The sequence below is a fragment of the Oncorhynchus gorbuscha genome, linkage group LG02 (assembly GCF_021184085.1).
Source record: "Oncorhynchus gorbuscha isolate QuinsamMale2020 ecotype Even-year linkage group LG02, OgorEven_v1.0, whole genome shotgun sequence".
Classification (NCBI taxonomy): Eukaryota; Metazoa; Chordata; class Actinopteri; order Salmoniformes; family Salmonidae; genus Oncorhynchus; species Oncorhynchus gorbuscha.
The window spans coordinates 108246117-108271116 of NC_060174.1; the positions used below are offsets into that span (position 1 = coordinate 108246117).

Here is a 25000-nt window from a genome sequence, read left to right on the forward strand (position 1 = left end):
TCAACGAAGGATGTTTTGTTTTGTCCTGCCCAATGCATTCACCAAGTAGTCTAGACTCTCAATAAAGGGTTTAATTAACATTTATTCTTCCCAATCAAGATTTATTGAAATATCAGGTATGGGAGCAGCAAAACAGAAAAACAGAATAACAGAATAACAGAACAACAGAAACACATTAACCTCCTCCATATAAACCCTCTCCATATAAACCCCCTCCATATAAACCTCCTCCATATAAACCCCCTCCATATAACCCCCCTCCATATAAACCCCCTCCATATAAACCCCCTCCATATAAACCCCCTCCATATAAACCCCCTCCATATAACCCCCTCCATATAAACCCCCTCCATATAAACCCCCTCCATATAAACCCCCTCCATATAACCCCCTCCATATAAACCCCCTCCATATAAACCCCCTCCATATAAACCCCCTCCATATAACCCCCTCCATATAAACCCCCTCCATATAAACCCCCTCCATATAAACCCCCTCCATATAACCCCCTCCATATAAACCCCCTCCATATAAACCCCCTCCATATAAACCCCCTCCATATAACCCCCTCCATATAAACCCCTCCATATAAACCCCCTCCACATAACCTCCTCCATATAAACCCCCTCCATATAAACCCCCTCCACATAATCTCCTCCATATAACCCTCCTCCATATAACCCCCTCCATATAACCCCCTCCATATAAACCCCCTCCACATAACCCCCTCCATATAAACCCCCTCCATATAAACCCCCTCCACATAACCCCCCCCCATATAAACCATAAGCCATTTTCCCCACTGTGCTTTGTGAGGATCTAGTCTAGGTATAGTTGCCTGCGAGCACTACTCTGAGAGGCACCTTTCGTTTTTATTGTTTTCGTTCTTTAAGTTTCTCTTCCAAATAAAAGGAAACATACCAGGCTGCGTCTTGATCTCATTATAACGATCGTGACAGGTAGGCCTGGGCTATATCTGGCTTACTGACAACGCAGCTCACACATACAGCCCCATTCACAGGAGGGTAGTATTGATCAACGTGGAGAAGCGTGAATGACTATACTCGTCAATTTCAACAACGTTGACTGACAACGATCCAAAACGTACTGAGCAAAACACTGAATGTTTACATTTTTTTAATATATATATTTTTTTAAATGTTGTTATACTCGTTACAGTAACCGATGTAATCTAATCGACTGTAACATGAATTCACAGAGGACTAATACAAGGATATTCCCTCGATTAGAGTTGATCAGCATCAGCCTGAAAATAACCGACAGAACTGGAGACCGCATGCAGTATGGAGACATGAAACGTGTTGACTGGTCAGCGAGGGGCCACGCCCTCATCATACCTACCATGAAACGTGTTGCCTGAATCGTCACATCTACCATGAAATGTGTTGAGTGGTCAAGCCTTCATCATACCTACCATGAAACGTGTTGCCAAGCCCTCGTCATACCTACCATGAAACGTGTTGCCTGGTCAGCGAGTGGTCAAGCCCTCATCATACCTACCATGAAACGTGTTGCCAAGCCCTAGTCATACCTACCATGAAATGTGTTGCCTGCTCAGCGAGGGGCCAAGCCTTCGTCACACCTACCATGAAACGTGTTGCCTGGTCAGCGAGTGGTCAAGCCCTTATCATACCTACCATGAAACGTGTTGCCTGAATCGTCACATCTACCATGAAATGTGTTGAGTGGTCAAGCCTTCATCATACCTACCATGAAACGTGTTGCCAAGCCCTCGTCATACCTACCATGAAACGTGTTGCCTGGTCAGCGAGTGGTCAAGCCCTCATCACACCTACCATGAAACGTGTTGCCAAGCCCTAGTCCTACCATGAAACGTGTTGCCAAGCCCTAGGGATGATTAGCCTGGGGAATAGTTACCGGGGAGAGGAGATGAATGAGCCAATTGGAAGCTGAGGATGATTAGCCTGGGGAATAGTTACAGGGGAGAGGAGGGGGATGAATGAGCCAATTGGAAGCTGGGGATGATTAGGTGGCCATGATGGTATGAGGACCAGATTGGGAATTCAAATCAAATTTGATTTGTCACATACACATGGATAACAGATGTTAATGTGAATGTAGTGAAATGCTTGTGCTTCTATTTCCCACAATGCAGTAATATGTAAAAAGGAATCTAACCTAACAATTCCAACTACTACCTCATACACACACAGAAAGAATATGTACATAAACAACATATGAATGAGTGATGGTATAGAACAGCATAGGCAAGATGCAGTGGATTGTATAGAGTACAGTATATACATATGAGATGAGTAATGTAGGGTATGTAAACAAGATGCAGTGGATTGTATAGAGTACAGTATATACATATGAAATGAGTAATGTAGGGTATGTAAACATATAAAAGTGGCATAATTTAGATGTAGCCAGGACACCAGGGTTAACACCCCTACTCTTACCATAAGTGCCATGGGATCTGTAGTGACCAAAGAGAGTCACTGCCCTGGGATCTTTAGTGACCACAGAGAGTCACTGCCCTGGGATCTTTAGTGACTGCAGAGAGTCACTGCCTTGGGATCTTTAGTGACCGCAGAGAGTCACTGCCCTGGGATATTTAGTGACCACAGAGAGTCACTGCCCTGGGATCTTTAGTGACCACAGAGAGTCACTGCCCTGGGATCTTTAGTGACCACACAGAGTCACTGCCCTGGGATCTTTAGTGACCACAGAGAGTCACTGCCCTGGGATCTTTAGTGACCACAGAGAGTCACTGCCCTGGGATCTTTAGTGACCACAGAGAGTCACTGCCCGGGGATCTTTAGTGACCACAGAGAGTCACTGCCCTGGGATCTTTTTCTTTACAACACCACTTCCAGCAGCATCTGGTCTCCCATCCAGGGACCAACCCTGCTTAGCTTCAGAGGCACGCCAGCAGTGGGATTGAGGGCAGTATGCTGCTGGAAATAGAGAGGAAGAGATATTTCAGGATAGAGAGTATGGTTTTTAAAGAAATAAAGCTCTGAAAGAGACAGAGAGACAGAGAGACAGAGAGAAAGGCAGATGGAAAGTGAGAGAGGGTCAAATAGATGGAGAATGTGAGGAGGAGGAAGAGATGGAGAATGGGAGAGGGAGAGAGAGAGGGAGAATGGGAGAGGGAGAGAGAGATAGAGAATGGGAGAGGGAAAGAGAGAGAGAGAGGGAGAAAGAAATTGAGAATGGGAGAGCGAGAGATTAAGAATGAATGAGATGGAGAATGGGAGAGAGAGATGGAGAATGGGAGAGCGAGATGGAGAATGGGAGAGAGAGATGGAGAATGGGAGAGCAAGATGGAGAATGGGAGAAAGAGATGGAGAATGGGAGGAAGAGAGAGATGGAGAGGGGGAGAGAGATGGAGAATGGGGGAGAGAGAGATGGAGAATGGAAGAGAGAGATGGAGAATGGGAGAGGGAGTAAGAGAATGGGAGAGTGAGAGAGAGATGAAAGAGAGATGGTGAGTGGGAGAGGTAGAGGAAGAGAGAGATGGAGAATGGGAGAGGAAGAAAGAGGAGGGAGAGAGAGGGAGGGAGAGGGAGAGTGAGAGAGATGGAGAATGGGAGAGTGACACAGAGGATGAGGAATAGATGCTTCAGGATAGATAGCCAGTATATTAATATACATCAGGCTGTGATAGACATTATGTAACCTTTATTTAACATTTTATTTAACCTTTATCTAACCATTATTTAACGTTTATTTAACCTTTATGTAACCTTTATCTAACCTTTATCTAACCTTTATTTAACCAGGCCAAGTCCCTTAAGAACAAATTCTTATTTACAATGACTGCCCTTGGTACTCCCAATCACGGCCGGTTGTGATACAGCCTGAAATCGGGCAGGTGTACATAATGATGTTGGCAGGTGTACGTAATGATGGTGGCAGGTGTACGTAATGATGGTGGCAGGTGTACGTAATGATGGTGGAAGGTGTACGTAATGATGGTGGAAGGTGTACGTAATGATGGTGGAAGGTGTACGTAATGATGGTGGCAGGTGTACGTAATGATGGTGGCAGGTGTACGTAATGATGTTGGAAGGTGTACGTAATGATGTTGGCAGGTGTGGAACTAGTTCTCTTACATACTGGTCTGAAACTAGTTCTCTGACATACTGGTCTGAAACTAGTTCTCTGACATACTGGTCTGAAACTAGATCCCACAACATGCTGGTCTGGAACTAGTTCTCTTACATACTGGTCTGGAACTAGTTCTCTTACATACTGGTCTGAAACTAGTTCTCTGACATACTGGTCTGAAACTAGATCCCACAACATGCTGGTCTGGAACTAGTTCTCTTACATACTGGTCTGGAACTAGTTCTCTGACATACTGGTCTGAAACTAGTTCTCTGACATACTGGTCTGAAACTAGATCCCACAACATGCTGGTCTGGAACTAGTTCTCTTACATACTGGTCTGGAACTAGTTCTCTTACATACTGGTCTGAAACTAGATCCCCTACATACTGGTCTGAAACTAAATCTCTTACAAACTGGTCTGAAACTAGATCCCCTACATACTGGTCTGAAACTAGATCCCACAACATGCTGGTCTGGAACTAGTTCTCTTACATACTGGTCTGAAACTAAATCTCTTACATACTGGTCTGGAACTAGTTCTCTTACATACGGGTCTGAAACTAGATCCCTTACATACTGGTCTGAAACTAGATCCCCCTACATACTGGTCTGAAACTAGATCCCCTACATACTGGTCTGAAACTAGATCCCCTACAACATACTGGTCTGAAACTAGATCCCTTACATACTGGTCTGAAACTAGATCCCCTACATACTGGTCTGAAACTAGATCCCCTACAACGTACTAGTCTGAAACTAAATCTCTTACATACTGGTCTGAAACTAGATCCCTTACATACTGGTCTGAAACTAGATCCCACAACATGCTGGTCTGGAACTAGTTCTCTTAAATACTGGTCTGGAACTAGTTCTCTTACATACTGGTCTGAAACTAAATATCTTACAAACTGGTCTGAAACTAGATCCCCTACATACTGGTCTGAAACTAGATCCCACAACATGCTGGTCTGGAACTAGTTCTCTTACATACTGTTCTGAAACTAAATCTCTTACATACTGGTCTGGAACTAGTTCCCTTACATACTGGTCTGAAACTAGATCCCCTACATACTGGTCTGAAACTAGATCCCCTACATATTGGTCTGAAACTAGATCCCCTACATACTGGTCTGAAACTAGATCCCCTACATACTGGTCTGAAACTAGATCCTTTACATACTGGTCTGAAACTAGATCCCCTACATACGGGTCTGAAACTAGATCCCCTACAACGTACTAGTCTGAAACTAAACCTCTTACATACTGGTCTGAAACTAGATCCCTTACATACTGGTCTGAAACTAGATCCCCTACAACATACTGGTCTGAAACTAGTTCTCTTACATACTGGTCTGAAACTAGATCCCCTACAACGTACTAGTCTGAAACTAAATCTCTTACATACTGGTCTGAAACTAGATCCCTTACAAACTGGTCTGAAACTAGATCCCTTACATACTGGTCTGAAACTAGTTCTCTTACATACTGGTCTGAAACTAGATCCCTTACATACTGGTCTGAAACTAGTTCTCTTACATACTGGTCTGAAACTAGATCCCCTACATACTGGTCTGAAACTAGATCCCCTACAACATACTGGTCTGAAACTAAATCTCTTACATACTGGTCTGAAACTAGATCCCTTACATACTGGTCTGAAACTAGATCCCCTACAACATACTGGTCTGAAACTAGTTATCTTACATACTGGTCTGAAACTAGATCCCTTACATACTGGTCTGAAACTAGTTCTCTTACATACTGGTCTGAAACTAGATCCCCTACAACATACTGGTCTGGAACTAGTTCTCTTACATACTGGTCTGAAACTAGATCCCTTACATACTGGTCTGAAACTAGATCCCCTACATACTGGTCTGAAACTAGATCCCCTACAACGTACTAGTCTGAAACTAAATCTCTTACATACTGGTCTGAAACTAGATCCCTTACATACTGGTCTGAAACTAGTTCTCTTACATACTGGTCTGAAACTAGATCCCTTACATACTGGTCTGAAACTAGATCCTTTACATACTGGTCTGAAACTAGATCCCCTACAACATACTGGTCTGAAACTAGATCCCTTACGTACTGGTCTGAAACTAGTTCTCTTACATACTGGTCTGAAACTAGATCCCTTACATACTGGTCTGAAACTAGATCCTTTACATACTGGTCTGAAACTAGATCCCCTACAACATACTGGTCTGAAACTAGATCCCTCTACATACTGGTCTGAAATAGTTCTCTTACATACTGGTCTGAAACTAGATCCTCTACAACATACCGGTCTGAAACTAGATCCCCTACATACTGGTCTGAAACTAAATACCACTACATACTGGTCTGAAACTAGATTCCCTACATACTGGTCTGAAACTAGTTCTCTTACATACTGGTCTGAAACTATATCCCCTACAACATATTGGTCTGAAATTAAATCCCATACAACATACTGGTTTGAAACTAGATCCTTTACATACTGGTCTGAAACTAGATCCTCTACATACTGGTCTGAAACTAGATCCCCCTACAGCATACCGGTCTGAAACTAGATCCCCCTACAGCATACCGGTCTGAAACTAGATCCTCTACATACCGGTCTGAAACTAGATCCCCTACATACTGGTCTGAAACTAGATCCCCTACATACTGGTCTGAAACTAGATCCCCTACAACATACTGGTCTGAAACTAGATCCCCTACATACTGGTCTGAAACTAGATCCCCTACATACTGGTCTGAAACTAGATCCCCTACATACTGGTCTGAAACGAGATCCCCTACATACTGGTCTGAAACTAGATCCCTCTACTCCCTCCCACCCCCTCTCCTGCCGGGAGATGTGAGTGGAGGGAGGTGTTTGTTATAAACCTTCTAATACTGGTCTGAAACCAGTTCCCACAACATACTGGTCTGGAACTAGATCCCTCTACATACTGGTCTGAAACTAGATCCCCTACATACTGGTCTGAAACTAGATTCCTGGACTGGTCCCTCCCTCCCTCCCCACTCCAACCCCCCTCCCTCCCTCCTCTCTCCCACCTCCCTCGCTCCTCTCTCCCACCTCCCTCCCTCGTTAGTCAGTAGAGTTGCAGGATCAGACAGTTCTCCTGCCGGGAGATGTGATGTCTCCTCTTCATCCATCCCGCTCCTCTTCATCCCTCCCTCCCTCCCACCCCAGACTGTTCTCCTGCCGGGAGATGTGAGTGGAGGGAGGTGTTTGTTATAAACCTTCTAATCTCTAGGCAGTTACAGGATGTTCTGGAGCTTAACCCCATGAGATGATCGTAAAAAACACCAGCTTTTCACTATTAGGTGATTCTACATTTAGCTGTTTTTGTTGTTTTTGTAATAGGTTGTTTACTGCTGTTGAATGGAATGCACAAAGGGACATTTAAAAAAGGACTCCCTCATCTGCTAATACGGGAACAATAGTCTTTAAATTGGGAGTTAGTGTTTTGTTCATCACAGTAAACACATGGGACATTTAAAAAAGGACTCCCTCATCTGCTAATACGGGAACAATAGTCTTTAAATTGGGAGTTAGTGTTTTGTTCATCACAGTAAACACATGGGACATTTAAAAAAGGACTCCCTCATCTGCTAATACGGGAACAATAGTCTTTAAATTGGGAGTTAGTGTTTTGTTCATCACAGTAAACACATGGGACATTTAAAAAAGGACTCCCTCATCTGCTAATACGGGAACAATAGTCTTTAAATTGGGAGTTAGTGTTTTGTTCATCACAGTAAACACATGGGACATTTAAAAAAGGACTCCCTCATCTGCTAATACGGGAACAATAGTCTTTAAATTGGGAGTTAGTGTTTTGTTCATCACAGTAAACACATGGGACATTTAAAAAAGGACTCCCTCATCTGCTAATACGGGAACAATAGTCTTTAAATTGGGAGTTAGTGTTTTGTTCATCACAGTAAACACATGGGACATTTAAAAAAGGACTCCCTCATCTGCTAATACGGGAACAATAGTCTTTAAATTGGGAGTTAGTGTTTTGTTCATCACAGTAAACACATGCTCATTTCTTCCTATTTTCGTGTTTGTATCTGTTATCTACCTAACAGTGGCAAATGTTCATTTCTTCCCTTCATCAACTAACAGTGGTATGGTAGCAGCACACTCTTTTGAGAACCGCCATAATGATGACACTACGCTGTCATTGTAATTATGCGTCTATTAATAAGTTAACTAAATATGAGCTCTTGCGCAGCGTGACGTGAAATGCTCTCATATGGATATATTTAGCGAACCTTAAACCGGTGCGTTTGGGACCTGTTATTACACCATAACGAAATGTTTATAGATGTGTAAATAAATGTGTATTGGCTATGAAGTCAAAGTATATCATTACCGTATATATTTAAATGTCCTTATAATGACCCCCCCCCCCTCCCTCCCTCCTCCCCTCCTCCAGCTGCAGCGATGGTGTCCAGCAGGTCAGCAGTAGAGAGCAGTTGCCCTCTGGGGCAATTCCCCTGTGGTAACGTGACGGTGTGTCTGCACCAAGCTCTGCAGTGTGATGGACACAGAGACTGCCCCAATGGAGCCGACGAGGAAAACTGTGGTGAGAGAGGGAGAGAGGGAGGAGGAGGAGAGTGTGTGTGTGTGTGTGTGTGTGTGTGTGTGTGTGTGTGTGTGTGTGTGTGTGTGTGTGTGTGTGTGTGTGTGTGTGTGTGTGTGTGTGTGTGTGTGTGTGTGTGTGTGTGTGTGTGCGTGTGCGTGTGCGTGTGCGTGTGTGTGTGTGTGTGTGTGTGTGTTACGTACCCTTCGTTCCATTACGTACCATTTTTCCCTAATAAACTCGCACTTAATGACCAAAATTATCCTATTTTTTTTATAATTCGTTTTTTTTTTTTTTTGACACTAGAATAATTGTTTCTGACTCATTTAATGTCATGTCATGCTCATTTCAACCATAGAAGTTGTTCATTTTGATTTAGTTGCTCTTTTAACTAATTGAATCAGCTGTGTTAGGGGTTTGGACTGGTAGATCTCCAGATCAACCCTGGTGTACCAGGGTGTCTGGGACTTAACGTGTACAGAATATTCTGGATGAAAAGCAGAATTACATGTTTTTACATTTCAACTATAAATATAAAACGAAAACATTTTGCTTATTCTACTATTTAGGACGCAAGTACTGTATGTGAATCCAGACTATGGCTGTTGAGGCGACCATATTACCGCCACACCTTCAGTCACGAGTCATGAAGGCAGGATAATTAGGTTTCTCCAAGCACTGATGCTGCTGATGGTCATCAGTAGTCTACCGAACTTGCTAACTGCCTGGTACTCAGCACTCTATTGTCTGACATGAATGCAAAATGTGTTCGGAAATCGAATCAAACACCCTCATGAGAGCCCACGAGTTCAGGTTGCGCAACATTTCTATATGCAATTGTGTGAGAAAACAGAGTGATGGCCTCTACTAAAAATAGGAGGATGAACTGTCTATATGCAAGGCCTACTATATTTATTTCTCAACTTTCCAAATGTTAAGTACATTGTTTCTCTTTACAACAGGAGTATAGCCTACCTGGCTGGCATGAAAATAAACCACGGGGAAAAGTGTCCTGCCTTTTTTTTTAATCATACTCGCACACCTCATGTATCCTGGCCTATAAGGTTTATATCGCAACTAAAGTGGCCAAATAACTTCTTAAAATTAAGCAGACTAATTCGCTCTGCAAGGGGTGTAAAGCCTAACTGGCACATGCACAAGCAGGGTGTGACTTTCAAGTCTGGGGATAAATTTCACCATAAAAAATGCACCTTTAGGCCTACTTATAATGTTGGTAAATGTAGACAGTACTTCCAATATCTTCAATATGCACCTCAGAACAAGGACACGCGCAGTTGCATCTCCGATGTGTCACTCGTGAGAAAGACCGGATCACGCGATGCACAGAACGAACACTGGCCGCAGAAGGCATTGTATTTTCTTAGGGTGCATTACGGCCACACAAAGGGGATCCCGTCGGGAAATTCGAGGCAATTATCAAGTGCTTGTCAAATTGTGAATGAGTGACTGATGTAGTGTGCACAGCCTGCGCAAAAAACAAACAAAAACAAAGCAGAGCTCATGCCTTGCTCCAGCGACTTTTCCCATATCATCATTAGAGTTGCATCATGCAGCCTTAAATCTAAACATATAGACCAACATTTATAGAACAACTAAAGTCCCATTAATCACTCTAAATGAAGCAGATAGGAGGACCAGTCAACACAGAATAGACGCATGTTCGCCCTCCCTCAAATTGGTTTTTATTCAGGTTTGTTCTATTGTATTCTTCATACTATAAAATAATGCCATGGAAGCCAATCTTGTCTGCTAAAATGAGCCACAGCCATATGGCATAGCCAGATCAGGACCTAACATAAGGACAGGACCTAACATGAGGACAGGACCTAACATGAGGACAGGACCTAACATGAGGACAGGACCTAACATGAAGACAGGACCTAACAGGACCTAACATGAGGACAGGACCTAACATGAGGACAGCACCTAACATGAGGACAGGACCTAACATGAGGACAGGACCTAACATAAGGACAGGACCTAACATGAGGACAGGACCTAACAGGACCTAACATGAGGACAGGACCTAACAGGACCTAACATGAGGACAGGACCTAACATGAGGACAGGACCTAACATGAGGACAGGACCTAACATGAGGACAGGACCTAACATGAGGACAGGACCTAACATAAGGACAGGACCTAACATGAGGACAGGACCTAACATGAGGACAGGACCTAACATGAGGACAGGACCTAACATGAGGACAGGACCTAACATGAGGACAGGACCTAACAGGACCTAACATGAGGACAGGACCTAACAGGACCTAACATGAGGACAGGACCTAACAGGACCTAACATGAGGACAGGACCTAACAGGACCTAACATGAGGACAGGACCTAACATGAGGACAGGACCTAACATGAGGACAGGACCTAACATGAGGGCAGGACCTAACATGAGGACAGGACCTAACATGAGGACAGGACCTAACATAAGGACAGGACCTAACATGAGGGACAGGACCTAACATGAGGGACAGGACCTAACATGAGGACAGGACCTAACAGGACCTAACATGAGGACAGGACCTAACATGAGGACAGGACCTAACAGGACCTAACATGAGGACAGGACCTAACATGAGGACAGGACCTAACATGAGGACAGGACCTAACAGGACCTAACATGAGGACAGGACCTAACATGAGGACAGGACCTAACATGAGGACAGGACCGAACAGGACCTAACATGAGGACAGGACCTAACACGAGGACAGGACCTAACATGAGGGCAGGACCTAACATGAGGACAGGACCTAACAGGACCTAACATAAGGACAACTCAGAGTATGTTATTCTGTTTTTCTGAAATAGATTTACATTGTCTTTATATGTTGCTTCTTTAGACCTGTCTAAAATAAAATAAATAATAGATAATGAATTTACTGTGAATGTGTATGCTATGGGGCGGCAGGTAGCCTACTGGTTAGAGCGTTGGACGAGTAACCGAAAGGTTGCAAGATCGAATGACAAGGTTCAAATCTGTCGTTCTGCCCCCTGAACAAGGCAGTTAACCCACTGTTCCCAGGCCGTCATTGTAAATAAGAATATGTTCTTAACTGAGTTGCCTCGTAAAATAAAGGTAAAATGTATTTTATGGATGTTCAAAGGGTCTTGTTTGTTTTGAAGCCAGGAGATGATAAATGTGTTTATGTTAATTAACGGTTAGTTACCGTGAGAGCGACAGTTATTTGCTTGACCAGCTGATAACATTTGGTGACCGCCACAGCACTAATCCGGACACTGTCAACGTGTAATGCTCCAACTATGACTGTAATATTACCTTGTGTCTGTAGGGGACAACAGCGGATGGGCGGACATCTTTGATCGAACCGTCAGAAAGGTCGAACCACAGGGCCTACCACCAGAAGACTGCTGTCAGTGTGTATGCTTGTGTCAGTGTGTGTGTTTGTGTGTCAGTTTGTGACTCTGTGTTTTTGTGTGTCAGTTTGTGACTCTCTGTGTGTGTGTGTGTCAGTGTGTGTGTTTGTGTGTCAGTTTGTGACTCTGTGTGTTTGTGTGTCAGTTTGTGACTCTGTGTGTTTGTGTGTCAGTTTGTGACTCTGTGTTTGTGTGTGTCAGTGTGTGTGTTTGTCTGTCAGTTTGTGTGTGTGTTTGTGTGTCAGTTTGTGACTCTGTGTGTTTGTGTGTCAATTTGTGACTCTGTGTTTGTGTGTGTGTGTGTGTTTGTGTGTGTGTGTGTCTTAGCAGTTTGTGACTCTGTTGGTGTTTGTGGTGTGTGTGTGTGTCAGCGTGTGTGTGTTTGTGTGTGTGTGTGTGTGTGTCAGTGTGCATCAGTGTGTGTGTGTGTGTGTGTGTGTGTGTGTGTGTGTGTGTGTGTGTGTGTGTGTGTGTGTGTGTGTGTGTGTGTGTGTGTGTGTGTGTGTGTGTGTGTGTGTGTGTGTGTTGTGTGTGTGTGTGTGTGTGTCAGTTTGTGACTCTGTGTGTTTGTGTGTCAGTTTGTGACTCTGTGTGTTTGTGTGTCAATTTGTGACTCTGTGTGTGTGTGTGTCAGCGTGTGTGTTTGTGTGTCAGTGTGTGTGCTTATGTGTCAGTTTGTGACTCTGTGTGTGTGTGTGTGTGTGGTGTGTGTGTCAGCGTGTGTTGGTGTTTGTGTGTGTGTGTCAGTATGTGCATCAGTGTGTGTGTGTGTGTGTGTGTGTGTGTGTGTGTGTGTGTGTGTGTGTGTGTGTGTGTGTGTGTGTGTGTGTGTGTGTGTGTGTGTGTGTGTGTGTGTGTGTGTGTGTGTGTGTGTGTGTGTGTGTGTGTGTGTGTGTGTGTGTGTGTGTGTGTGTGTGTCAGCGTGTGTTGGTGTTTGTGTGTGTGTGTCAGTTTGTGCATCAGTGTGTGTGTCAGCGTGTGTGTGTGTGTGTGTGTAGTTGTGTATTAACTGTGTGTGGTTGTGTAGTCTTGCAGCAGTACCCAGAGAATTGTGACTGTATCAAGACAGAACTGGAGTGTGTGGAAGTCAACCTACATGATGTTCCTCAAGTCTCCACCAACGTCACCTGGCTGTAAGTACCTCTCTCCGTGTGTGTGTGTTTGTCTGTGGTGTGTGTGTGTATTTGTCTGCGGTGTGTGTTTGTCTGCGATGTGTGTGTGTGTGTGTGTGTGTGTGTGTGAGAGAGAGCACTCCCAATTAGGGTTATTAGGTAACCCAGCGCTGGTTCAATAGTGGACAGAACACATGTTCGGTTATTAGGTAACCCAGCGCTGGTTAAATAGTGGGCAGAACACATGTTGGGTTATTAGGTAACCCAGCGCTGGTTAAATAGTGGGCAGAACACATGTTGGGTTATTAGGTAACCCAGCGCTGGTTAAATAGTGGACAGAACACATGTTGGGTTATTAGGTAACCCAGCGCTGGTTAAATGGACAGAACACATGTTGGGTTGGTAACCCAGCGCTGGTTAAATAGTGGACAGAACACATGTTGGGTTATTAGGTAATTAGCGCTGGTTCAATAGTGGACAGAACACATGTTGGGTTATTAGGTAACCCAGCGCTGGTTAAATAGTGGACAGGTAATTAGGTAACCCAGCGCTGGTTAAATAGTGGACAGAACACATGTTGGGTTATTAGGTAACCCAGCGCTGGTTAAATAGTGGACAGAACACATGTTGGGTTATTAGGTAACCCAGCGCTGGTTAAATAGTGGACAGAACACATGTTGGGTTATTAGGTAACCCAGCGCTGGTTAAATAGTGGACAGAACACATGTTGGGTTAAATTATGTTGGGTTAACCCAGCGCTGGTTAAATAGTGGACAGAACACATGTTGGGTTATTAGGTAACCCAGCGCTGGTTAAATAGTGGACAGAACACATGTTGGGTTATTAGGTAACCCAGCGCTGGTTAAATAGTGGACAGAACACATGTTGGGTTATTAGGTAACCCAGCGCTGGTTAAATAGTGGGCAGAACACATGTTGGGTTATTTTTACCCAGCCAGTTGGGTTGCGTGAATAGCCCAACATTTTGGTTGTTGGGATGTTGGGATGTTGGGTTGTTGGGTTGTTGGGATGTTGGGATGTTGGGATGTTGGGATGTTGGGATTACCCAAACATGGGTTCATTTTTAACCATCAATTGGAGATTTTTTTACTCTCAAACTGGGTCTTTATGAATATATTCCTTAATCTATTTTCTGGAGGTATGGCTTATTAGAGGCGTGGCTTTCAGACAGAGTTTATTGGCCACCCGTGAGAGTAAATTCCATTCTTGTTCATCGTGTTAAGATTACATATAGTGCAGAATAAAATGTTTCCCCACAAAAATATATTTTACACATTCTTCTATACTATTAATATTATTGATAATATTATTTATTATAATATTGATTACAATAACATGAATCCTAACAATTATCAGGAATCAAGGTAAGGCCCAAGTGCAGACTGTGTGAAGTAACAATGGTCATTATAACCACAGGGGCAAACGACAGGTCAAGGCAGGCAGGGGTTGATAATCCGAAGGTGGAGCAAAGGTACAGGACTGCCGGCAGGCTCAGTGGTCAGGCAGTGGTCAGGCGGGCGAGTACAGGGTCAGGATAGGCAAAGGTCAAAAATCAGGAGGATGAGAAAAATTGAGACTAGGGAGAAGGACAGGTGAAAATGGATCAGGGAGTGACAACAATAGGATTGACATAGGCTTTTAGGGAACTCATACACCTCGGTAAGCATTATTGATGTGCCTTAACCTTAAGCTTAACCTTTGTGATAACTATACAACAGGACAGATTAACAGGAATGACATTTATTCTCACAGGTGGTTAAAAATAACTATCTGAAAAAGTCAGACTCCTGCTAAACTACGCATCCAGTCTTCTGATCTGATCTGACGGGTCCTTATCTCAGTACCCCATCATAAATAACCCATCATCAATAACCCAGCATCAATAACCCATCATCAATAACCCAGCATCAATAACCCAGCATCAATAACCCAGCATCAATAACCCAGCATCAATGACCCAGCATCAATAACCCAGGATCAATAACCCAGGATCAATAACCCAGCATCAATAACCCAGCATCAATAACCCAGCATCAATAACCCAGGATCAATAACCCAGCATCCAGCATCAATAACCCAGCATCAATAACCCAGCATCAATAACCCAGCATCAATAACCCAGTATCAATAACCCAGTATCAAAAACCCAGCATCAATAACCCAGCATCCAGCATCAATAACCCAGCATCAATAACCCAGCATCAATAACCCAGCATCCAGCCTCAATAACCCAGCATCAATAACCCAGCATCAATAACCCAGCATCAATAACCCAGCACCCAGCATCAATAACACAGATGCTTTTAAAGAAAACAACCCAACTAAGTGGCCCGATGCCTACAACCCAGCAGTAGAGTCAACCAAACTACCCAGCAGTAGAGTCAACCAAACAACCCAGCAGTAGAGTCAACCAAACAACCCAGCAGTAGAGTCAACCAAACTACCCAGCAGTAGAGTCAACCAAACAACCCAGCAGTAGAGTCAACCAAACTACCCAGCAGTAGAGTCAACCAAACTACCCAGCAGTAGAGTCAACCAAACTACCCAGCAGTAGAGTCAACCAAACTACCCAGCAGTAGAGTCAACCAAACAACCCAGCAGTAGAGTCAACCAAACTACCCAGCAGTAGAGTCAACCAAACTACCCAGCAGTAGAGTCAACCAAACTACCCAGTAGTAGAGTCAACCAAACTACCCAGCAGTAGAGTCAACCAAACTACCCAGCAGTAGAGTCAACCAAACTACCCAGCAGTAGAGTCAACCAAACTACCCAGCAGTAGAGTCAACCAAACTACACAGCAGTAGAGTCAACCAAACTACCCAGCAGTAGAGTCAACCAAACAACCCAGCAGTAGAGTCAACCAAACAACCCAGCAGTAGAGTCAACCAAACTACCCAGCAGTAGAGTCAACCAAACTACCCAGCAGTAGAGTCAACCAAACAACCCAGCAGTAGAGTCAACCAAACAAACCCAGCAGTAGAGTCAACCAAACTACCCAGCAGTAGAGTCAACCAAACAACCCAGCAGTAGAGTCAACCAAACTACCCAGCAGTAGAGTCAACCAAACTACCCAGTAGTAGAGTCAACCAAACTACCCAGCAGTAGAGTCAACCAAACTACCCAGCAGTAGAGTCAACCAAACAACCCAGCAGTAGAGTCAACCAAACTACCCAGCAGTAGAGTCAACCAAACTACCCAGCAGTAGAGTCAACCAAACTACCCAGCAGTAGAGTCAACCAAACTACCCAGTAGTAGAGTCAACCAAACTACCCAGCAGTAGAGTCAACCAAACTACCCAGCAGTAGAGTCAACCAAACTACCCAGCAGTAGAGTCAACCAAACTACCCAGCAGTAGAGTCAACCAAACAACCCAGCAGTAGAGTCAACCAAACAACCCAGCAGTAGAGTCAACCAAACTACCCAGCAGTAGAGTCAACCAAACTACCCAGCAGTAGAGTCAACCAAACTACCCAGCAGTAGAGTCAACCAAGCTACCCAGCAGTAGAGTCAACCAAACTACCCAGCAGTAGAGTCAACCAAACTACCCAGCCGTAGAGTCAACCAAACAACCCAGCAGTAGAGTCAACCAAACTACCCAGCAGTAGAGTCAACCAAACACAAACACAGTGTGTCTGTCTATGTACAGGATGTGTGTCTGTGTACAGGATGTGTGTCTGTCTGTGTACAGGATGTGTGTCTGTGTACAGGATGTGTGTCTGTGTACAGGATGTGTGTCTGTTTATGTACAGGATGTGTGTCTGTGTACAGGATGTGTGTCTGTTTATGTACAGGATGTGTGTATGTGTACAGGATGTGTGTCTTTATGTACAGGATGTGTGTCTGTGTACAGGGTGTGTGTCTGTATGTACAGGATGTGTGTCTGTGTACAGGATGAGTGTCTGTGTACAGGATGTGTGTCTGTGTGTACAGGATCTGTGTCTGTGTGTACAGGATGTGTGTCTGTTTATGTACAGGATGTGTGTCTGTGTACAGGGTGTGTGTCTGTATGTACAGGATGTGTGTCTGTGTACAGGATGAGTGTCTGTGTACAGGATGTGTGTCTGTGTGTACAGGATCTGTGTCTGTGTGTACAGGATGTGTGTCTGTTTATGTACAGGATGTGTGTCTGTGTACAGGATGTGTGTCTGTGTGTACAGGATGTGTGTCTGTTTATGTACAGGATGTGTGTCTGTGTACAGGATGTGTGTCTGTTTATGTACAGGATGTGTGTCTGTGTACAGGATGTGTGTCTGTTTATGCACAGGATGTGTGTCTGTGTACAGGATGTGTGTCTGTTTATGTACAGGATGTGTGTCTGTGTACAGGATGTGTGTCTGTTTATGTACAGGATGTATGTCTGTATGTACAGGATCTGTGTCTGTGTACAGGATGTGTGTCTGTGTACAGGATGTGTGTCTGTTTATGTACAGGATGTGTGTCTGTCTATGTACAGGATGTGTGTCTGTTTATGTACAGGATGTGTGTCTGTGTACAGGATGTGTGTCTGTGTACAGGATGTGTGTCTGTTTATGTACAGGATGTGTGTCTGTTTATGTACAGGATGTGTGTCTGTTTATGTACAGGATGTGTGTCTGTGTACAGGATGTGTGTCTGTTTATGTACAGGATGTGTGTCTGTTTATGTACAGGATGTGTGTCTGTGTACAGGATGTGTGTCTGTCTGTGTACAGGATGTGTGTCTGTGTACAGGATGTGTGTCTGTGTACAGGATGTGTGTCTGTTTATGTACAGGATGTGTGTCTGTGTACAGGATGTGTGTCTGTTTATGTACAGGATGTGTGTCTGTGTACAGGATGTGTGTCTTTATGTACAGGATGTGTGTCTGTGTACAGGGTGTGTGTCTGTATGTACAGGATGTGTGTCTGTGTACAGGATGAGTGTCTGTGTACAGGATGTGTGTCTGTGTGTACAGGATCTGTGTCTGTGTGTACAGGATGTGTGTCTGTTTATGTACAGGATGTGTGTCTGTGTACAGGGTGTGTGTCTGTATGTACAGGATGTGTGTCTGTGTACAGGATGAGTGTCTGTGTACAGGATGTGTGTCTGTGTGTACAGGATCTGTGTCTGTGTGTACAGGATGTGTGTCTGTTTATGTACAGGATGTGTGTCTGTGTACAGGATGTGTGTCTGTGTGTACAGGATGTGTGTCTGTTTATGTACAGGATGTGTGTCTGTGTACAGGATGTGTGTCTGTTTATGTACAGGATGTGTGTCTGTGTACAGGATGTGTGTCTGTTTATGTACAGGATGTGTGTCTGTGTACAGGATGTGTGTCTGTTTATGTACAGGATGTGTGTCTGTGTACAGGATGTGTGTCTGTTTATGTACAGGATGTGTGTCTGTATGTACAGGATCTGTGTCTGTGTACAGGATGTGTGTCTGTGTACAGGATGTGTGTCTGTTTATGTACAGGATGTGTGTCTGTCTATGTACAGGATGTGTGTCTGTTTATGTACAGGATGTGTGTCTGTGTACAGGATGTGTGTCTGTTTATGCACAGGATGTGTGTCTGTGTACAGGATGTGTGTCTGTTTATGTACAGGATGTGTGTCTGTTTATGTACAGGATGTGTGTCTGTGTACAGGATGTGTGTCTGTTTATGTACAGGATGTGTGTCTGTTTATGTACAGGATGTGTGTCTGTGTACAGGATGTGTGTCTGTTTATGTACAGGATGTGTGTCTGTGTGTACAGGATGTGTGTCTGTGTACAGGATGAGTGTCTGTTTATGTACAGGATGTGTGTCTGTGTGTGTACAGGATGTGTGTCTGTGTACAGGATGTGTGTCTGTGTACAGGATGTGTGTCTGTGTACAGGATGTGTGTCTGTGTGTACAGGATGTGTGTCTGGTTTCATTTATAGTCCCAGAGTACTAGAGATGTGTGTATGTGTTTCATTACAGTCCCAGAGGACTAGAGGTGTGTGTATGGGTTTAATTTACAGTCCCAGAGGACTAGAGATGTGTTTGGTTTGATCCTGAAAATGCTTTTGAGTCCCTTACAGGCTACATTATATTCCATCATTTGTTGAACGTGTTTCTGCTAAATTCAGTTTCTTTAACTTTCAAAGAGAGAATGAAATCGAAATCACAAGTCAAATGCAAAGGAAGACAATCCATTTCATAAATCGATAAATAAGATGGAGTGTAATGAAAGACTGTAGACAGCGTTGCCCAGGGGACTAGAGTTATCCAGGGCCTGGAGTTTTTATTTATTTTACCTAGTAAGTTGACTGAGAATACATTCTCAAATACAGTAATGACCTGGGAAATAGTTAAAGGGGAGAGAAGGAATGAGCCAATTGTAAGCTGGGGATGATAAGGTGACCATATGAGAGCCAGATTGGGAATTTAGCCAGGACACGGGGTTAACACCCCTACTCTTACGATAAGTGCCATGGGATCTTTAATGACCTCAGAGAGTCAGGACACCCGTTTAACGTCCCATCCGAAAGACGGCACCCTACACAGGGCAATGTCCCCAATCACTGCCCTGGGGCATTGGGATATCTTATAAGACCTCCTACTGACCCTCCAACACCACTCCAGCAGCATCTGGTCTCCCATCCAGGGACCAACCAGGACCAACCCTGCTTAACTTCAGAAGCAAGCCACCATTGGGATGCAGGGTGGTACGCTGTTGGCGAGAGATACCCGGGGCCTGGAGGACTAGAGATATCCAGGGCCTGGAGGACTAGAGTTACCCAGGGCCTGGAGGACTAGAGTTACCCAGGGCCTGGAGGACTAGAGTTACCCAGGGCCTGGAGGACTAGAGTTACCCAGGGCATGGGACTAGAATTAGACAGGGCCTGGAGGACTAGAGTTACTCGGGGCCTGGAGGACTAGAGTTACCCAGGGCCTGGAGGACTAGAGCTACCCAGGGCCTGGAGTACTAGAGCTACCCAGGGCCTGGAGGACTAGAGTTACCCAGAGCCTGGAGGACTAGAGTTACCCAGGGCTTGGAGAACAAGAGTTACCCAGGGCCTGGAGGACTAGAGCTACCCAGGGCCTGAAGGGCTAGTGCTACCCAGGGCCTGGAGGACTAGAGTTACCCAGGGCCTGGAGGACTTGAGTTACCCAGGGCCTGGAGTACTAGAGCTACCCAGGGCCTGGAGGACTAGAGTTACCCAGAGCCTGGAGGACTAGAGTTACCCAGGGCTTGGAGAACAAGAGTTACCCACGGCTTGGAGGACTAGAGTTGCCCAGGGCTTGGAGGACTAGAGTTACCTAGGGCCTGGAGGACTAGAGTTTCCTAGGGCCTGGAGGACTAGAGCTACCCAGGGCCTGGAGGACTAGAGTTTCCCAGGGCCTGGAGGATTAGAGTTACCCAGGGCCTGGAGGACTAGAGTTACCCAGGGCTTGGAGGACTAGAGTTACCCAGGGCCTGGAGGACTAGAGTTACCCAGGGCCTGGAGGACTAGAGTTACCCAGAGCCTGGAGGACTAGAGTTACCCATGGCCTGGAGGACTAGAGTTTCCCAGGGCCTGGAGGACTAGAGCTACCCAACTGAAAAATTGGGCGTGCAAAATTATTCAGCCCCCTTAAGTTAATACTTTGTAGCGCCACCTTTTGCTGCGATTACAGCTGTAAGTCGCTTGGGGTATGTCTGTATCAGTTTTGCACATCGAGAGACTGAAATTCTTTCCCATTCCTCCTTGCAAAACAGCTCGAGCTCAGTAGGGTTGGATGGAGAGCATTTGTGAACAGCAGTTTTCAGTTCTTTCCACAGATTCTCGATTGGATTCAGGTCTGGCCTTTGACTTGGCCATTCTAACACCTGGATATGTTTATTTTTGAACCATTCCATTGTAGATTTTGCTTTATGTGTTGGATCATTGTCTTGTTGGAAGACAAATCTCCATCCCAGTCTCAGGTCTTTTGCAGACTCCATCAGGTTTTCTTCCAGAATGGTCCTGTATTTGGCTCCATCCATCTTCCCATCAATTTTCACCATCTTCCCTGTCCCTGCTGAAGAAAAGCAGGCCCAAACCCTGATGCTGCCACCACCATGTTTGACAGTGGGGATGGTGTGTTCAGGGTGATGAGCTGTGTTGCTTTTACGCCAAACATAATGTTTTGCATTGTTGCCAAAAAGTTCAATTTTGGTTTCATCTGACCAGAGCACCTTCTTCCACATGTTTGGTGTGTCTCCCAGGTGGCTTGTGGCAAACTTTAAACAACACTTTTTATGGATATCTTTAAGAAATGGCTTTCTTCTTGCCACTCTTCCATAAAGGCCAGATTTGTGCAATATACGACTGATTGTTGTCCTATCGACAGAGTCTCCCACCTCAGCTGTAGATCTCTGCAGTTCATCCAGAGTGATCATGGGCCTCTTGGCTGCATCTCTGATCAGTCTTCTCCTTGTATGAGCTGAAAGTTTAGAGGGACGGCCAGGTCATGGTAGATTTGCAGTGGTCTGATACTCCTTCCATTTCAATATTATCGCTTGCACAGTGCTCCTTGGGATGTTTAAAGCTTGGGAAATCTTTTTGTATCCAAATCCGGCTTTAAACTTCTTCACAACAGTATCTCGGACCTGCCTGGTGTGTTCCTTGTTCTTCATGATGCTCTCTGCGCTTTTAACGGACCAATGAGACTATCACAGTGCAGGTGCATTTATAGGGAGACTTGATTACACACAGGTGGATTGTATTTATCATCATTAGTCATTTAGGTCAACATTGGATCATTCAGAGATCCTCACTGAACTTCTGAAGAGAGTTTGCTGCACTGAAAGTAAAGGGGCTGAATAATTTTGCACGCCCAAGTTTTTGAATTGTTAAAAAAGTTTGAAATATCCAATAAATGTCGTTCCACTTCATGATTGTGTCCCACTTGTTGTTGATTCTTCACAAAAAAATACAATTTTATGTCTTTATGTTTGAAGCCTGAAATGTGGCAAAAGGTCGCAAAGTTCAAGGGGGCCGAATACTTTCGCAAGGCACTGTAGTTAACACTAATGAACTTGTTCTCTGCAGCAGAGGTAACGCTGGGTCTTCCTTTCCTGTGGCGGTCCTCATGAGAGCCAGTTTCTGTCATGTTTTGTCATTGGTTATCATGTCTTGTCTCTGTGCTTCCCTTCTATTCGTTTCCCTCTGCTGGTCTTATTACGTTCTTTCCCTCTTTCTCTCCCTCTCTCGCTCTCTCTCTCTATTGTTCCGTTCCTGCTCCCAGCTGTTCCTCATTCTCCCTACTACCTCATTTACTCTTTTCACACCTGTCCCCTATTTTGCCCTCTGATTAGAGCCACTATTTCTCCCTCTGTTTTCCGCTTCTGTCCTTGTCGGATCCTTGTATGATGTTCGCTGTTCTGTGTCCTTTTCTCACCCTGTCGTGTTTTACCTTCTTCAGATGCTGCGTGTGAGCAGGTGTCTTAGTCTGCTATGGTCGGTGCCTTCCCGAAGCAACCTGCAGTCTATGGTCGAGTCTCCAGTCAGTCCTCGCTACTGACGAGTGGATTTCAGTTTTCCTGTTTTGTTTTCTCCTTGATATTTTCCAGGATTATTACTTTTGTCATATACTGGAATAAAGACTCTGTTTTCGTTAAGTCGCTTTTGGGTCCTCATTCACCAGCATAACAGAAGGATCCGACCAAGAATGGACCCAGCGACTACGGATTCTCGTAACACTGCCGTCGAGATCCAGGGAGCTATGCTCGGCAGACACGAGCAGGAATTGTCTGCTGCTCGTCATGCCGTTGAGACCCTGGCCGCTCAGGTTTCCAACCTCTCAGGACAGTTTCAGAGTCTTCGTCTCGTGCCACCAGCTACTTCCTGGTCTTCCGAGTCTCTGGAACCTAGGGTTAATAACCCACCATGTTACTCTGGGCAGCCCACTGAGTGCCGCTCCTTTCTCACCCAGTGTGATATTGTGTTCTCTCTCCAACCCAACACATACTCAAGAGAGAGAGCTCGGATTGCTTTCGTCATTTCACTCCTTACTGGTCGGGCTCGAGAGTGGGGCACAGCTATCTGGGAGGCAAGGGCTGAGTGTTCTAACAATTATCTGAACTTTAAAGAGGAGATGATACGGGTTTTTGATCGTTCAGTTTTTGGTAGGGAGGCTTCTAGGGCCCTGGCTTCCCTATGTCAAGGTGATCGATCCATAACGGATTACTCTATAGAGTTTCGCACTCTTGCTGCCTCTAGTGACTGGAACGAGCCGGCGTTGCTCGCTCGTTTTCTGGAGGGACTCCACGCTGAGGTTAAGGATGAGATTCTCTCCCGGGAGGTTCCTTCCAGTGTGGACTCTTTGATTGCACTCGCCATCCGCATAGAACGACGGGTAGATCTTCGTCACCGAGCTCGTGGAAGAGAGCTCGCGTTAACGGTTTTCCCCCTCTCCGCATCGCAACCATCTCTTCCCTCCGGCTCAGAGACTGAGCCCATGCAGCTGGGAGGTATTCGCATCTCGACTAAGGAGAGGGAACGGAGGATCACCAACCGCCTTTGCCTCTATTGCGGTTCTGCTGGACATTTTGTCAATTCATGTCCAGTAAAAGCCAGAGCTCATCAGTAAGCGGAGGGCTACTGGTGAGCGCTACTACTCAGGTCTCTCCATCAAGATCCTGTACTACCATGTCGGTCCATCTACGCTGGACCGGTTCGGCTGCTTCATGCAGTGCCTTGATAGACTCTGGGGCTGAGGGTTGTTTTATGGACGAAGCATGGGCTCGGAAACATGACATTCCTCTCAGACAGTTAGGGAAGCCCACGCCCATGTTCGCCTTAGATGGTAGTCTTCTCCCCAGTATCAGATATGAGACACTACCTTTAACCCTCACAGTATCTGGTAACCACAGTGAGACCATTTCCTTTTTGATTTTTCGTTCACCTTTTACACCTGTTGTTTTGGGTCATCCCTGGCTAGTATGTCATAATCCTTCTATTAATTGGTCTAGTAATTCTATCCTATCCTGGAACGTTTCTTGTCATGTGAAGTGTTTAATGTCTGCTATCCCTCCTGTTTCTTCTGTCCCCTCTTCTCAGGAGGAACCTGGTGATTTGACAGGAGTGCCGGAGGAATATCATGATCTGCGCACGGTCTTCAGTCGGTCCAGAGCCAACTCCCTTCCTCCTCACCGGTCGTATGATTGTAGTATTGATCTCCTTCCGGGGACCACTCCCCCTCGGGGTAGACTATACTCTCTGTCGGCTCCCGAACGTAAGGCTCTCGAGGATTATTTGTCTGTTTCTCTCGACGCCGGCACCGTAGTGCCTTCTTCCTCTCCCGCTGGAGCGGGGGTTTTTTTTGTTAAGAAGAAGGACGGTACTCTGCGCCCCTGCGTGGATTATTGAGGGCTGAATGACATAACGGTTAAGAATCGTTATCCGCTTCCCCTTATGTCGTCAGCCTTCGAGATTCTGCAGGGAGCCAGGTTCTTTACTAAGTTGGACCTTCGTAACGCTTACCATCTCGTGCGCATAAGAGAGGGGGACGAGTGGAAAACGGCGTTTAACACTCCGTTAGGGCATTTTGAGTACCGGGTTCTGCCGTTCGGTCTGGCTAATGCTCCAGCTGTTTTTCAGGCATTAGTTAATGATGTACTGAGAGACATGCTGAACATCTTTGTTTTTGTCTACCTTGACGATATCCTGATTTTTTCACCGTCACTCGAGATTCATGTTCAGCACGTTCGACGTGTACTCCAACGTCTTTTAGAGAATTGTCTCTACGTGAAGGCTGAGAAGTGCGCCTTTCATGTCTCCTCTGTCACATTTCTCGGTTCTGTTATTTCCGCTGAAGG

At 45.1% G+C, this 25000-nt stretch overlaps 1 protein-coding gene across 1 annotated transcript in view; it reads left to right on the top strand.

The window, feature by feature from the left end:
- LOC123995215 (relaxin receptor 2-like) overlaps positions 1 to 25000 on the top strand; it is a 188982-nt gene that overhangs the window by 21928 nt on the left and 142054 nt on the right. Inside the window, exons 2-4 of the mRNA XM_046298650.1 lie at positions 8544 to 8693; positions 12018 to 12098; positions 13130 to 13235. Coding sequence (XP_046154606.1) covers positions 8544 to 8693; positions 12018 to 12098; positions 13130 to 13235 — 337 coding nt within the window. The remainder of the gene's footprint in view (positions 1 to 8543; positions 8694 to 12017; positions 12099 to 13129; positions 13236 to 25000) is intronic.